Source organism: Juglans microcarpa x Juglans regia, chromosome 2D (assembly GCF_004785595.1).
Source record: "Juglans microcarpa x Juglans regia isolate MS1-56 chromosome 2D, Jm3101_v1.0, whole genome shotgun sequence".
NCBI lineage: Eukaryota > Viridiplantae > Streptophyta > Magnoliopsida > Fagales > Juglandaceae > Juglans > Juglans microcarpa x Juglans regia.
In genome coordinates this window covers 41,763,261-41,780,463 of record NC_054596.1, presented here as the reverse complement: position 1 = coordinate 41,780,463, position 17,203 = coordinate 41,763,261, and the positions used below count along the sequence as shown (strand labels likewise).

The 17,203-nt window shown below is 35.4% G+C and overlaps 1 protein-coding gene across 3 annotated transcripts; it reads right to left on the bottom strand.

Moving 5' to 3' along the window:
- Window positions 1–2,226: 2,226 nt before the first annotated feature.
- Window positions 2,227–16,781, bottom strand: LOC121250649 (glutathione gamma-glutamylcysteinyltransferase 1-like). 3 transcript variants are annotated; one of them, XM_041149827.1, is made up of 8 exons: window positions 16,668–16,781; window positions 7,749–7,905; window positions 6,160–6,398; window positions 5,441–5,604; window positions 4,352–4,403; window positions 3,778–4,005; window positions 3,151–3,660; window positions 2,227–2,633 (listed from the first exon to the last, which is right to left on the bottom strand). In XM_041149827.1, exons 1-8 carry the CDS (start codon window positions 16,770–16,772, stop codon window positions 2,547–2,549), a joined length of 1,542 nt encoding a protein of 513 aa, XP_041005761.1. In that variant the 5' UTR covers window positions 16,773–16,781; the 3' UTR covers window positions 2,227–2,546. The 3 variants fall into 3 exon arrangements, with proteins under 3 accessions (XP_041005761.1, XP_041005762.1, XP_041005763.1); XM_041149828.1 differs by having other exon boundaries at window positions 16,673–16,749; XM_041149829.1 differs by lacking the exon at window positions 16,668–16,781 and adding an exon at window positions 13,917–14,111.
- Window positions 16,782–17,203: the final 422 nt, after the last annotated feature.

Here is a 17,203-nt window from a genome sequence, read left to right as displayed (position 1 = left end):
TAATAAAATATTTTTATTTATTATTTTTATATTTTTATAATTAATTAATTCTATTTTCATAACCTTCTATAATTTCCAATAATCATTTTCATTTTCATAATTCAATAAACAAAATTTCCTCACACGATATCAAGGAAAAGAGTCACATGAGAGAGAAGGAGCAGAAATATAATAAACAATAGATTTAGACTTGCTACAGGATTTTTCATCTTTAAAAAAAAAATGAAATTACTGTAGCTCATATTTAAGATGAAAAGTCTTTGGCTAATTCATTGTGGGCTAGTTATTGTTAAAATTAGTCAAATATAAAAATGAAAAAGCATTTGGCCAATCTAATGTCAATGCTCTAAATCTTACTTTGACCACCAATTTTTGTATCTCTATTTGTCCTTTTTTTTTTTACTTAATGATTAAAAAAATAATTTTAAATATATTGATATATTTTTTTATTATTAAATATATTAAAAAAATGTGAATAAAAAAATAAAAAAAATTACAAAAGGAACTAGCAGTTGAGTGGGTATTATTGTTTTGGTTTGTGAAGAGAGTGAACGAGTGGTATTATATGTGTAGAATGGGAGAAATGCCATCCCTTCTTCTCTTGGTCATTTGGTTTATTCAACTGTTCAGGTGATTTGGATTTTTCTTAATAAATTTGCAGTTCCATTGAAAGGCCTGTCGACAGGCTTGAATAGAGCGAGAGAGCTTGAGAGAAAGCTCCAAGATGGAGATGGGCTTCAGCTGTGTGACTAGGTTGCTCCGCATTTCGTTTTATCTGCTGCAGTTGTGTCTATGGTAATAAAATTAAAGAAGCAACACGGTTGTGTCTCATTGAAGGGTATAAATTCCACTTGAACACCAGTTCGGCCTAGAGACACTCTCATATTTACAAGTAAATAGATAAATTAAGCATATAATTTTTTTTTTTTTTTTTTGTAAAAAAGTGGATTTTATCAATAAATAATATTTTTTTTTAAAATGGTGTTCAATTTTTTGCAATGACTTATATGAAAGAGTGGGGCTACTTTGTCGCCTGTAGGTGCCCATTCTGTGTGCCGCTTAGTGTAAATTGTATTTTTTTTTTTACTTTTTATTTCAAACATTTTTTGAACATATTTAAATATTTTTAAAAAATTAATAAATACAAATACACTAATAGCCACGTCTATAACCATTAAAAAAATAAAAATTAAAAAAATTAAATACATAGACGATCAAAATGAGAGGACAAATTGAGACATAGTAGCATTATTCTATATAAAATTTGTCTATTTAAAACTTGCACATATTATTTATCATACTTTACCAACTTGCGTGGGCTCATTGAGAGCATCGAACTTTTCTTTGTAAAATCAGTATAGATTTCGAATATGAGATTTTAGTCTTTTTTAACTTTTACAAAATTGAAAACTCAACTTGCACAAAGAATCTAAATCAAAGGAAGCTATGGTCCTTAACCTAATAGGTCATTTTTCTTTTTTAATAATTATTTTTATTGGTACTAAGTGTCCAAGAACAAAGTTTCGACTAATCTAAAAGTACACAAACTTCGACAAGAAATTTCGTAAATGCACATTGAATAATTCAATGGGAAGTTTTCTAGTCCAATAACTTGTAGAAATTATACATTGAAGAAAACAGCGAAATCAACAATTCTAATAAAATGAAAGAAGAGACACAAAGCAAAGAGAGTCATAGTACTTAATTATGTTGAAATTATATTATTGGGAGAATACTACCTTTATTTTTGGGATTTTATTAAATAAATACTTTGTTACATTAACACCAATATATAATGTATGAGCAATGTTATATACAGTCTCCAACTTAGTCAATTTTATCTTTAATTTTTTTAAATTACAATAATATCCTTATCAAAATAGTACTTTTTTCCATTTAATGAAGGGTTTACACATACAGTCCTCATTTGAAAACTGCAAATAAAATTTCTCATAATGTATTTGATCTTCTAGGGTTTGAAGTATTGTCTTGTCGAAATAATATATTTTGGTGAAGTGGATTGCCTGGATATTGTAGGATTTCAGGAGTGGATGCTGCTAAATCACTTAATTATAGTAATTTGCATACAGATTTTCAATAAACATTTTGGATGTCAAACTAAGTGGGATTTCTTTTATAGCCAAAGAAATGTAATAGCTAGATTATTTGCTTTTGTTTCAAAAAAAAAAAAAGCATAAAATAATAGATTTTGCCTAAATTCTCATGTGGAATCATTTTAAACAATTACATATATGTGTGTGTATTAAATGTTTTAAAACTCCCGGCAGTTGTATAAAAAAGGAGAACTCTTGCCCCTTCATCATGACCCTTTTATTCAGGCTCTGAAGGACAGCTCCTGCCTCCACACATGAGGTTTCCATCTCCGGCAGACAACTGTAGCTTCTCAACAAATAACCTACAAATGGGCAGTAGACAGCCTTGCCGTTCTGCATTTCTAACACTCAAGACATTCTGATAGTTCATACGATCGTCATCTTTCTCTAGTCTCGGAAGTAGAGAGAAAATGAGGAAAACACGACACGACACTATGACAAAGGTGCACCGAGATCCACATCCACCTTGTTCTCTTGGCATCTCTTGAGAAGGTAGAGCTGGCGTCTTAAATGCAAAACCTGCCATACCAAAGCAGAGAAATCTGTCAATTTGATGCACGATGCAGAGTAAAATGAGCAGTAAAAAGTTTAATCAGATGTTGTAACAAGTTTGCAGTATATTTAGGGGTTGATCTCAGACATAATTACTTGGAATTGCACATGGCAAGATCAGGTAACAAGCATGATAACACTTTTAAACATGCATAGTCTTGGAATCTTCTGCATCAATGGAAACTTCCATATCAAATAATTCTATATACCAATGATTATCAAACTCATATTCACGTAATAAATTTTGTTCAAAACATCTGACAGAATTCAAATGCATTTTTTCCTTCAACTCAACAAACGTCTTGGTTTTGTAAGCTGTTGACCAATTTGTAAATGTGAAAGACATGCTTTTACATTCAGGTTAAAATAGTCGTATCAATCTCGAAAACAAACTTGTGGAGCAACAGCCACCACATTATAGAAATGCTAAGCTGTGACAAAAGAAGCAAGATCTTGCAAGAACAAACTGGTATGAATTAGTTACCTCTTCTTGAAGCAAGGTGGGAAGATTTTCAGTCAAGACGAGGCTGGATATTTCCAATAAAATGTTCTCATTTTTTATACCAGACCATGTTTCTGGAGGCAAGGCCAGTAAAAGTGCCGTTAGAACATCATTGCTAGCTGGGTGGATTCCAATGTAATTGCTTGAGGCAGAGCAAGAGCAACTGGGTTTCATTTGGGATGAAGGAAACAGCACATCAACCCCATGCTCACTCTTTCCATTAACTACTGTCCCAGAAACTAGTGTAACAAGGTTGTCACCATTAGCCTTCAGGCAATTTATGCATGTTTCTCGACAGCAATACTCACCTGAGGCACCGGATATCCCAGCCAAAATTTCTGCCCCTTGGCAACAAACACTTGCAGCTATGTCAGGAAAATTGTCTTGATGACTCAAAAGCGGTAAAGTCCTGCAGCATGAATTTGCCGAGGATAAAAATGCTGACACGTGTTTAAAGAGGCCAGTCTCCTGCACCTGTTTCAATACCTCTTCCTGTAATAACAAATCTTAGGTTCAAAATTTTGGAGGAAACTAAATAAACTGCTGAATTAATATCTGGTCATCAAAAGAAAAAGAGAAATGCTAAAGGACACGAAGCTTCTCCAACACCTTGACAGTAGCCCTTGCTTTCTCCTCTGGGCTTAAGCTTTGATCACCATCCTCTCGCCTTCGAACCTCTGCAATCCACTTGATGAACTCTCCAAAATTTGATGGAAGTGATGTGACAATAAGAGAAAGAACTTTTTCAATATCTTTCACATCTGCCGACTTAATGAGAAGAGGAACATCATCCATGAGGTATTTTGCAATACCGACCCAGCTCTCATTTTTACAGCTCTGCAAGAAGTTCCCAAATGGATAAACATCAGCAAAAGCAATCCAAGGTTTCATAAAAGCACAATCACAATCAATAGAGAGAAATAAAATTGACTCAAGAAGAGGAGATAAAGCAAGGTAAAATCATTCAACTAGCTTATAAGACTATCCTAAACAATCTACTAAAGTTGGGAAGAGACTTGTTTAATAACGTAGGTGAATTTTTTTCCTCCATCCTTATGGGGATGAAGGGAGGAAGCATCGCCATTAGGGATTGACCGCTAAGATAGAGAGAGAAAAAAAAGTGAAAAACAAAAAATTTAAAACCATAAATAATTAAACCTATATACCGAGGTTTGTCACATACCAGGGTATAAAGTAATCCCGGCTCCCTGTGAGGCCTTGATATAAGCATGAACCTGATAAAAAACATTATAAGTCAGTTAAAAACACATGATTGACATGAAATGCATCTTAAGACGTAACAAAGCCAATGTAAATGGAACACCCAAGGCAAATCAAAGCATACAAAAAAACAATGAATTTGATCTTCTTCCAGACTTTGATCAGATTCCTAGGTCATTGAACTCAAAAGCAAATCTGGCAACACTCATCTTTGTTTATGCCACATGACAGAGTTGCCTGAATGCAACACTCATGCTCTTGAGCCGGGTTTTCAATTAACTATGCCTGTATGTTCTTAGCCACTTGCCTTAAAAGATGAATCATCTTTCTCCCATGATTACTTCTTTCATTCATTTGTTATCCAAAATAGAATAATAAAACACAAAAGTAATGAAGTAGTCTCAAACAATTTCAAATGACTAAGGAAATGATGGGGTGTTAGATAAGACTAACACAGCTAATTTTCTAGCCTTGCCTGGGAATTTTTTTTTTTTTTAAGGAAAATAACCTTTTTATTAAAAAAAACCTCACTTGAGGCAAAGGAAAACCATGGCTACAATCATCACCTTCTGGACATTATCAATAACCACCTTATTGTACAAATGAAAAGAAACTCATTTACAACCTAGATAAGGAATCTGTCCATTGCCAAAGCACCTCTCATTGTTCGTGGTAGCTCATTCCAGCCTTGCCTGGGAACTTAATATGTTGAAGCCAGTTTTAAACTCCTAATGAACATTACCAACTATACAAAGAAAACCCTGATACATTCCTTTGTTAATCAAAGATAATTCAGGATTTCAGTGCTCCTGAAAATGGGTTCACTGGTTGTCAAGAATCAGAAGTTCCCCAGTCGGTGGCATATATCTATTGAAAATGGTTTTGCAAAACATCTATTAAGAAGTCAGCTTTTCCTCTGAATTGAACAGAGGTAGAAGGATCCCATCAATGCAGTTTCTCCAGAAAAACTGCTTCCAACATAATACATAAATATACTTATGGTTAATTGATGTAATAAAGTTAACTGAAGAAAATTTAAGCAATTGCCTACCCTCTCTGTTGTCCTGTTGATTTGTCAACATAACCCATCGCTTCCCAAAGAAGTGAGAGAGGAACCCAATGAGGAGGATATTTGAAGCGTGCAACATCCAATACTAGTGCCATGTCCCTTCCAACATGGTAACCACCAATAGGCGAAAAATGACCACTTCCTGTCTGCCAAAAATTTTGATAGATATTTTCATCAATTCTATCACATGGAAAACAGCGCACCAAACAAACTTGGATCTTTATGAGTTACTTGAGACCCCAAATAATCGATGAAAATTTTCATAACTCATTTTTGTTATAAGTAAAAGAAAAAACATGATGGGAACCAAGGTGGGCCTAGTCTTAAAGATCCTTTGCAACTAGGCCCACCTTGGTTCCCATCAAAACTTCATAACTCTTTTGTATTGCATATCAAGAACTTCAAATGTTAAATAATAATATCATTGCAATGCCCTTTCAAAAATATTTATGCAAAAACACAGATCAATTCCCTGCTCCCTGTTTTTGTACATATGTGGTAGCGGGAGGTAATGCATGATCAAATTCACAACATAAAATTTTCACTATTCAATGCACACCAATAAATACACAGGCAGTCAGATAGAGAAAGGAGAAGATTATGTATGGAAATAATATATAAATACACAGGCAGTCAAATAGAGAAAGAAGAAAATTATGTATGGAAATAATAGATAAGTAAATAAATCTTCCAGTACTTACTTGCTTCAGAGCTAATCTATCATATGATGAGATCACATGACAATTATCAGAAACGGAACATCTCATTACATGTTTACGGAAGTCTTCAAGGGTGCTTTGGTTTGTGCGAAAGGCTTCAACTTTTGCTCCAGCACAATGAGCTAAACATACGAGCTTCCCAAATGAGATGCCTGTAGCTTTGACCTTTTCTAAAGGTTCACAACAGTCTAGCATGGATTCATCAAACCATCTCCAAGGTCCTGTCAGAAAAATGGAGAACAATGTAACACATGCATGATAGAACCTGAAAAGATATATAAACTCATATATCTCGAAATATGAATAATTCCTGTTGTTTTGCAATGTCGAAAATAGGAGAAACATCCCAATATGATCTGAACCAGCCATTTATACTCAATCTAGAATACAGATGGCAATCATTAATGTGGAAAAGGCATCAGCTAATAGACTGAAGGTATCTTCAGCTAATGGAATAAAGGTATCCCAATATAATTTGAATATACACTGGTCTAAAATAGAGAAAGAAATCGTTTATACTTGGTTGAAAAGCACCTCTATAATTTTTTATGATTCATATGCGTATGCAGATGAAAACACTCGAGACAGGTTTTATTGATGATGACGAACTCCAGAGACTGCAATCAAACGTGTCTTTTATCTGGTTAAACTCTGGACCCATGTAATGCCCCACTTTATGCAGATCAGGTACATCATCCGCTTTCCACCGATAGCATGGCCACTTGAAAATTTTTGCACCCAAGGGTTAAATCGGACAAGCTTGGGGAGTGAGATGAGATGAGAATTTTGTGAATAGTAGTAAAATAGTTTGTGAATAGTAGTGAGATAGTTTGAATTAGCCCCGGTTTGGATTGGAAGCTCATCTCAACTCATCATTATAATTTTCCCAAATTCCCACATAAAATATAATAAACAGTTCAACTTTTTCAAATCCCAAAACAATAATAATATTAAAAATTAATATTCTAACAGTATTTTATTCAACTCATTTAAAACTATTTCAACTCATCTAAACCATCTCAACGTGTCTTTTAATATTTTATGGGGTTTTGGAAAAGGAGAGAGAAAAAATTGAATAAAAAATATTATAAAGTTAAAATATTGTTAGAATATAGTTTTTTAATATTATTTTTGTTTGGAGATTTGAAAAAGTTGAATTGTCTTTTATTTTTTGTTTGAAAGTTTAGGAAAGTTGTAATGATTAGTTTGAAAGTATTTGTATTTGAGTGATGTTTGGGAAGGAAATAGGATGGGATGAGATGAGATGAGAATTGAAACTTTTTCCAAACAAGCCCTAATAGAGGGGTCCTAAGCCAGCCCCTAGGGATTGAAAACACTTGAGTTAAGTTAATCCATATAGTGAAAAAACCTAAATAAACAGTGATGAGTAGCATCATATCAACTAAATACTAAGCATGCCAGTCCCTAGAACCGAACTTTGTGTGACAACAGACCCCAGGTCCAAAATAAAAGCTCCATTTTTTTTTCCTAAAGAAATAAAAGCTCCATCTTACTAATTGGAAAAATAGGACCAAAATACTAAATTTCGATTAAAATAAATTGTATCAGACCCTTCCATTTTCTTCCAGGATCTATAGCAAGTGCGTTCAAGACCATGGACAGGCTGGCCAATCCACAATATGCGGGCTCTGATTGTGTCTGAAAAAAAGAAATCAACCTATAAAAGCCTTCCATTGTCCCACTTTGAATGGCCTCAATGAAAAGCTTCTGCAATCACAAAAACATTTATGGGTTAATGTCTGAATAGGAACCATAAATGAAGATTCTAATCGCAAATAACTATCCTGGAAAATATCTCAGATTACATTTATCAATATAGTTGTTGTAACCAGCTACCACCACTATCCATACAATTTCTTATTTTTATTTCGAGGAAATTAAAAATAAAATAAAATCCTGAACTGTTTAAAAAAAAAAAAAAAAAAAAGCACAGATAGTCTTAAATAGCATAAACTCACGGTGCTACTACTGTCACTCGCTAGACATCCAATGATGCAAATACAGAGGTTGTTCCGTAAAAAGTGTTCCGTGATCCAAGATAAATGGAGATCAGTTCCGTGATCCAAGGTGGTTGGAGATCATGTGGGAATGGAGATTACTTCTTCAAGGAAGATTTTATCCAATTTATTTTTGAATTCTTGTTTAATCTGATTCGTTAATTGTAATCCTATAAACAAAGTCGAAATGGAATGGAAAAGGCAGTTGCCATTTTTATCGAGTTTGAACTTTTGTTTGGGAGAGACTCCAATTTACAGAGTGATTCTGTATTTTTTTTTTCCCTCTTGGTTATCAACGTGACGTTGATCCTTGAGGATTTGGCACCAATTTTGGCATCAGAGCAAGGTTCCTTCCTCAAGGAATTTTGAGTGCTTCATGCCGGTAACCCGCAGCGGGAATTCTTACAACATGTCGAACAACCAAGACCCAAACACCAACCTACCTCAAATGCAAGACCAGCTCACAAATGTTCCGGAGCAAATTACCCAGCGATTGGACTAGATGGAGGAACGTCGAGATCGAGACGAATTGGGTCCTCACCATAGAAGAGGGCATAGACAATTTCAGGAAGACGCGCTAGAAGACAGTGAAGGGGAAGAAAAGGATGAACAATATAGAGAAAGGGATAGGGGAGTTGGTCATCGTGGAGCTCGTTTTGGACATAATGGATGAGATTTTCCCAAGGGTCGCGGACGGCGTGATGCTAACCATCAACCTCTTGATGAACTTACTAAGAGAATGAAGGTGGATGTCCTAGATTTTTTTGGGAAGTTAGAACCCAATGCATTCGAAGATTAGTTAACGGCCATTGAAGATTATTTTGATTGGTTTGCTGAGTCGAAAGATCGAAAAGTTCGCTATATTCGAATGATATTAAAGGGGCATGCGTGAGCTCGGTGGAGAAGTGTAGAGGAGCAATTGCGTCGTACTCATCGTGCACCAATCTCTAATTGGGAAGAGATGAAGGAACGACTGAAGGAAAAATACTTGACTATTGATTACGAGCAAATGATGTTTGAAGAGATGTTGCAATTGAGACAAGGACCGTTAACTATCGATCAATATACAGACCGTTTTCATGAGCTTACTGTTCGTAGTAAGATTGTGGAAAATGATCAGCAAACTTTAGCCAGGTATCGCACTGGGTTACGTAGTGAAGTGCGCAAAGAAATGTTGACCGTGCGACTGATTAATGTCGACAAAGCATACCAACTAACACTGTCTGTTGAAAAACAGTTGGGATCCTCAAGTGGGAGGCAAGTGGCTTCAACAGATTTCAGGCAAGAACGTTTGCCAATATCTTCATTTCAGAAGCCCCCATTACCGAGTAGCCAATCTAGGAACTTTGTGGTAGGCGACCAAAAAGGCAAGGCCAAGGTTACCGGTGAAGGGCCCCAATGTTATAAGTGCAAGGGGTTTGGGCACTTCGCTGTTGTTTGTCCCACAAGAGAAAAAAAATTGGCTTTGGTCTGTGAAAAAGAACTAAGGGTGATCGACGAGGCTGAAGAGAGTGAAGAAGAGGAGGGTGATGCAGAAGTTGAGATCGAGGAAGAGCGGTGCCACTGATTTACCCAGTTGTGTAATCCATCGAGTGCTAATTGGCACCAAAAAGGAGGTTCAAGCTATTGTTGGTTGACGACGCACGAATATATTTCATACACGTATGGAGCATGGTAGTCGTGCTCTAAACGTCATTATCGACAACGGAAGTGGTATGAATGTAATTTCCAAAGACGCAGTAGAGCGCTTAAAGTTGAAAGTTGAGAAGCATCCCACTCCTTATCAGATCAGTTGGGTCAATGAAGACAATCCGATTTTAGTGAAGCAACGGTGCCTAGTGAAATTTTCATTGGGAAAAAATTATGAAGATGAAGCCTGGTGTGATGTGATTCCCATGACCATTTGTCACATGTTGTTAGGGCGACCTTGGCTTTACGATAGGAGGGTGTTTTATGATGGGTACGCTAATTCTTATTCCTTTGAATTTAAAGGTAAGAAATTTGTTTTAAACCCTTTGCAGATTTCAGAGTTTGAAGCTCAACCAAAGAAAGAAGTAGCCCCAGTATTAACTATTCGGTAGTTTACATAAGTTCTAAAGGAGGAGCAAATGGTACTACTAGTGGTAAATCAGGATGCAAAAAAAGAAGATGGCTTTATCCCTATGGAGATTGCCGACTTGTTGGGAAAATTCCAAGATATTATGCCCAACGAAATCCCAAAGCAGCTACCACCAATGAGGGACATGCAGCACGCCATTGATTTAATCCTTGGCTCATCTTTGCCCAATTTGCCACACTACCGTATGAGCCCAACGGAAAATGAAGAACTTAAGCGACAAATCCAACAATTGTTAGACAGTGGATTTATCCGAGAAAGCCTAAGTCATCGTGCCGTTCTAGTTTTACTTACACCCAAGAAAGATGGTAGTTGGAAGATGTGCGTAGACAGTCAAGCCATTAACAAAATAACGGTGAAGTATAGATTTCCCATTCCGCGACTCTATGATATGTTGGATTTATGAAATGGTGCATCTATTTTTACAAAGATCAATCTTCAAAGCGGATATCACCAAATTCGAATCTGTCCCGGGGATGAGTGGAAGACTGCATTCAAAACAAAAGATGGCTTGTATGAGTGGTTGTGCCATGCCCTTCGGATTAACCAACGTGCCGAGCACTTTTATGCAAGTCATGGACCAAGCACTCAAACCATTCTTGGGTAAATTTGTAGTTGTTAACTTTGACGATATCTTAATTTTTAGCCTATGTATAGGACCACTTAGACCATGTGCAACAAGTTCTAGAAACTTTGAAGAGTGAATGGTTATTTATCAATTGGAACAAGTGCTCTTTTATGAAGCAACATGTGAGTTTTTTGGGGTTCATAATTTCGGACCAAGGTGTAGGCACCAATCCTACCAAAGTACAAGCAATTCAAAATTGGCCGGTACCACATAGCTTTTTGAAAGTACGAAGTTTCCATGGCCTCGCCACATTTTATCGGTGTTTTATCCAGAATTTCAGCACCATAATGGCACCTATTACCAAGTACCTAAAGTCCAAAAACTTTAGTTGGACTGCAGCTGCTGGTAAAGCATTCGATGAAGTCAAGACTAAGATGGAAGAGGCACCAGTTTTGAAGTTGCCAAAGTTTTCAAAATTATTTGAGGTGTATTAAGTCAGGAGGGTCATCCTGTCGCTTTTTTTAGCGAGAAACTCAATGAGGCCCGACAGAGATATTCGACATACGACATGGAATTTTATGCTTTGATTCAAACTCTCAAACATTGGCGTCCTTATTTAATTCACAGAGAGTTTGTACTTTATATTGATCATGATTCTTTGAAGCACCTAAATTCTCAAAACAAATTAAATGCCAGGCATGCTCGGTGGATGGATTATTTGCAGCAGTTCGAGTTTGTTATCAAGCATAAATCAGGGGCTGAAAATAAAGTGGCCAACGCTTTAAGCAGGCGACCACACTTGTTGTTTGTATCTTCAGTCAACTCCATGGAATTTGATAATCTTAAACTCCAATATGCCAACGATGAAGACTTCGGTATTACTTGGAACAATTTAAATGAAGGAGGGGGCGCACCTCTCGGCAATTATTCATTAAGGGATGGTTATTTATTTTTTGGAACCTGCTTGTGTATTCCTCGAGGATCCTTTCAAGAATTTATTGTTTTGGAACTTCATGGAGGAAGATTAGCGGGGCATTTTGGTTATGATAAGACCTTTGCTATTGTCGCCGATCGATTTTTTTGGCCACAATTACGTCAAGACATGCACATGGTGGTGGCTCGCTACCGAGTATGTCAGATTAACAAGGGTACTAAGCAGAGGGCAGGACTCTACCCTCCACTTCCAATTCTGGATAAGCCTTGGCAACATCTTAGCATGGATTTTGTTCTTGGATTACCCAAGACTCTACGACAACATGATTCCATTATGGTAGTGGTGGATTGTTTCTCAAAAATGTCCCATTTCATTCCTTGCCATAGGACTTTCGATGCTTCCAAAACTGCAGCTCTATTTTTGCAGGAGGTAAGACTGTGGGCAAAAATGGGGACAAAATTGCTATTTTACAGTGCTTTCCATCCCCAAACGGATTAGCCAAACTGAAGTGACCAACCAAAGTTTGGGAAATTTATTGCATTGTCTCATCGCAAATCATGAAACAAGTTGGGACCTGATATTACCTCAAGCAGAATTTGCTTTCAACAATTCCGTGAATCATTCCACAGGGTGCACACCATTTGAAGTAGTCTATGGCTTTCAGCCCCAAACTCCTTTGGACCTCCAATCTTTACCTTTAACTTCTAGACCAAGTGAAGTGGCACTGGACTTCTCTGGTTATATGAGGGACATCCATGAAGAGGTGAAGCGACGACTTTCTCTCAACACTAAAGCATTGCAGCCTCTACCAATGTCAAATGCAAGGATAGGCAATTTGACGTCGGCGATAGGGTCCTTATCCGCCTAAGATCAGAACGTTTCCCTCTAGGTAGCTTTACCAAGCTACATGCACGACGGGCGGGCCCTTTCAAAGTTGTTAAGAAGTTGGGTTCAAATGCCTATGTAGTAGAGCTACCCCATGATTTTGGCATCAGTTCTGTCTTTAACATTGAAGATCTTACTGAGTGAGTTCCATGGTCCCGAAGATCAATTACCAGAAACTCCAACTACACCAGCTGTGCAAGAGACAGTTATTTGGGTCCCTAAGAATACAAGGCCTAAAGATGAAGTTTGGATCACCAATTCGTTAGTACACGACGTGGAGGTTACTATAAATTTTTAGTCCAGTGGAAAAATCGTCCCAAGTCCGATTCAGTCTGGCTGCAAGCAGCCGAGCTCAAGAGGTTACACTCAGAATTATTTACTGATTATGTTCAACAACACTTGCCGAAGTCAAGTTCTTCAGGGGCGGCAGTTGATGCAAATACGGAGGTTGTTCCATAAATAGTGTTCTATGATCCAAGATAAATGGAGATCAGTTCCGTGATCCAAGGTGGATGGAGATTACTTCTTCAAGGAAGATTTTATCCAATTTATTTTTGAATTCTTGTTTAATCTGATTCGTTTTGAATTCTTGCTATTTTGATTAATTCTTTCCTAATTTATTTCCTAGTTTATCGCAATCATTGTAATCCTATAAACAAAGTCAAAATGGAATGGAAAAGGCAGTTGCCATTTTTATCGAGTTTGAACTTTTGTTTTGGAGAGACTCCAATTTACAGAGTGATTCTGTATTTTTTTTTTTTCCCTCTTGGTTATCAACGTGACGTTGATCCTTGAGGATTTGGCACCATCCAGTCACTCAAAATAACCCGAGCTGTAATTCTGAAATCTTACCCATAGAAGTTATTATAATACAGAATACAATAAAAGCAGAAGTATATGATTATTATATGTACTCGCATAAAACTCCATTTATATTATTCATGTGAATAACAAAATCCAGAGAGAGAGAGAGAGGGCCACACTTCCACATTGCTAGTTATGTTATAAAAAATCAAATATGTGTGTATATATATATATATATATGTATGTATGTATGTATCAATTCTCAGCCATTAATCATACAATTCCCAAACCACCACAAACATTAAATTCAACGAACAAGTTTAAAAGAAAAATGTCCCGTTAGTTTAGTCTGAGGACTATAAAAAATTCGGTAATTGAATTTCAGGAACGGCAGGGGAACGAACTGTAACTGACCTTGCCTTCATGGGAAGCGAAATCGATTGCGGGAGGAGACGGGAGTACTCGCCGGTACAGCCCGGCCATAGCCATTTTATTATTCCAACCCTCTTCGATTTACAATACTTTTCTCCAAAAACGAAACTTTAAAGACCCTCTCTCCCTCTCTCTCTGTTTAGGGTTTTGGAAATTCGAGTTTTTTACTGTAAAGACAAGTCCGAATCGTTACTATGAAGATTTATTTTTTTTAATTAATTCAGGTGGGGAAAAAAACAGATTAAACAAAAAAAAAAAAAGCGGGAAAGCTCTGGATCTTTGTGGTCTTCGAGCTGGTAGGGGTGGGCAACGGGGGCGGGTGGGGGCAACGGGGTCGTCCCACTTCCGCTCCGCCCCCGCATGGCGGGGTGAGCAACTTTGCTCCGCCCACCGTATTTCCCCCGTCCCGCCCTCACTTATATTTATATTTTACAAATTGTATATATATAAATATATTACAATTTGTTAGATTTGTTCACAAAATATGTATTGATAAATTTAAAATCTATATAGTTTAAAAACTAATACACTATAATTTATACAAAATATACACTAGCAAATTTAAAAATTACATAATTTTAAATTATAGTCATATTTACAAAATTTAAATTTATAATTTGGATCTAAAAATGTATTTGTAATTACTTTTGTACTTAAAAATAATTTTTAAATTGAATAAAATGTAGTATTTTTTTTAAGTAGAATAAGGCAGGGCAGATTGGAAATCCGCCCCACACCCCGCCCCCGCATCCCGGGGGCGAGGGACGGGGGTGAAAACCCCATCCCCTGCCCCATGCGGGGCGGGGTGCGGGGAAGGGGTGCCCCCGACCCGTAAGGGGCGGGTAACACCCCTAGCTGGTATTGATTTAATCAAATGTTAATTCATTTTTTAAATTTAAAAAAAATAGAAATAGAATAATTTGCATTGAAGTAGTCAACTACAAGTAGCTTCAAATATGAGTTACACTATTTTTAAATGTTTATTCATATTTAAAGATATACTGTTCATTTTCAAAAGTAATATTTTATTCTAAAATATCAAACTCATGGTTATTGTAGTTGCAAAATAGGTTGAAGAAAGAAATTAGTTGGAAAATAATAATTAAAGTAATAATTAAATTATTAATTAACATATAGTTAGTGTAGTTGTAAAATATAAAAAGTATAAAAATATTATTATTAAAAAAATAATAGTATATTATTATTTTGACTAATCTAATGTAAGGTTATGACTTGAATGATTTTGGATTTATAAAAAATATGTAATTTTATCTAAATTTTAGAGATAACTTTGATGAAGCCAATAAGAAGTGTCGCAAGGCAAAAAAAAAAAAAAAAAATTAAATAATAGAATTTAGCTTGCCATATTAGCAAAAAGTAATTACGAAAAATAAGGTCAGAAAGGTTTTTTTTTTTTTGTGCGTGTGTTTTACCTACAACTTGATAATATAATTTTCACATGAGAAATTATATTTGTAACCGTCACAAATGTCGCGCAATTCTTCAAATTTTTTTAAATAATTACACAATATTTATACACTTTATAACTGTATCTTTCATTATTTTTTGTACATACTCATGATCTTTGATCTTGATGGTTTTAATTTTAAAGTGCATAAAATAAAACGATTCAACTTCACATTTTAGTATTTTATTAATTTGGTCCACGTGGCTCAAAATGTTTGTGGACAAAGGTAACACTTCGAGTATAATTTTTTATTTTTAAATTTGATTTAATCTTATTTACAAATAAGAATTTTATAGTTTTATTTTTATTTTTGTAGGAGACTTTCTAAGCCCCCTTTGTTTCGTGGAGGCGTTTCTTTATTTGATTTCTTTTTTTAAACAAGGGTTAATCTTTCCTCCATGGGCGGCTTTATACCATAGTAGTTGCAATCACTTTGAACTACCACGTGCAAGAATAGGCCTAGTTTGGATACAAAGAATACATGTATTCTCTTAATATCTCACTACTATTTATTATTTTTCACATATATTTTACTGTTATTTCTTATTATTCAATATTCTATCATTATTTTTTTATTACTATTTACAGAATACCTGAAAATACTTCACTACCAAAATGCAACCTAAATATATAATAAATTCTAATTACTATGGATTTGCACTTGCGTGCACACATGTGTATATGTAGTCTTAAAATATGCGATAATTCTTTTAAAGAAAGTTAAGTATATTTGATACCTACATTAAAAAAATAATAATAATAATTTTTCATGAGGAGTTTCAAATTTCTTTTTTCAAACGGACAACTTATCCACCTTAAAACTTTAATTGATAAATATATATATATATATATAGGCATGCATGCATGTGTGTATATCATGCATTTTAAGCCATACACAAGGTCTATATATAGTTCATGATTTGCGGCAGCCGAGATCGATTGATGTGGTTATAAAATTGCATATTGATCTTGTGAAAGTGTTCATGATTTGCGGCAGCCGAGATCGATTGATGTTTATAAAATTGCATATTGATCTTGTGAAAGTGTATAGTGCAAGTGTTACAAGATGTAAAATTTCTCATCGACTAAATACGAACCAACATACAAAAGTTGAACACATAAATCTCGCATATACGTAAGAGTTATAAATAAAAATTAAAAAAAAAAAAAATCTTCAAACTCTTTCGAGATTTTGTTTTTTATTTTTTTAAAACTAAGGAATATATATGAAGAGTGCATGGAAGCAAGCAATGAATGTAACTGACCTTGCCTTGAGAAGAAAGAAAATCAATGGCAGGAGGCGAAGGAAGACCACGTTTGTAAAACCCATTTTCCATCGACCTTTTACTTGGTTCATCATTTTCCACCATTGTGTGCAAATTATATATGTAAGTTGTTGACGATGAAGGAAGTAGAACTTTCAAAAGCTATCTCTCAAAACAATAAAAATACGTACGTCTTCTTTACTTAGAAGACGATGAAGGAATTAGAAGAACTTTCAAAAGCTCTCTCTCAAAACAATCAAAGTACGTCTTTTCTACATAAAAGACAAAACAAACTAGACTAGTGACATTTTCCTCGGTCCATCCTTTTCCATCATTGTCTGTAAATTAGAAGAAGTTGTTGACGATGAAGGAATTAGAAGAACTTTCAAAAGCTCTCTCTCAAAACAATCAAAGTATGTATTCTCTACTTAAAAGACAAAACAGATCAGACTAATGACATTTTCCATGGTACATCATTTTCCATCATTGTCTGTAAATTATAAGAAGTTGTGACGATGAAGGAATTAGAAGAACTT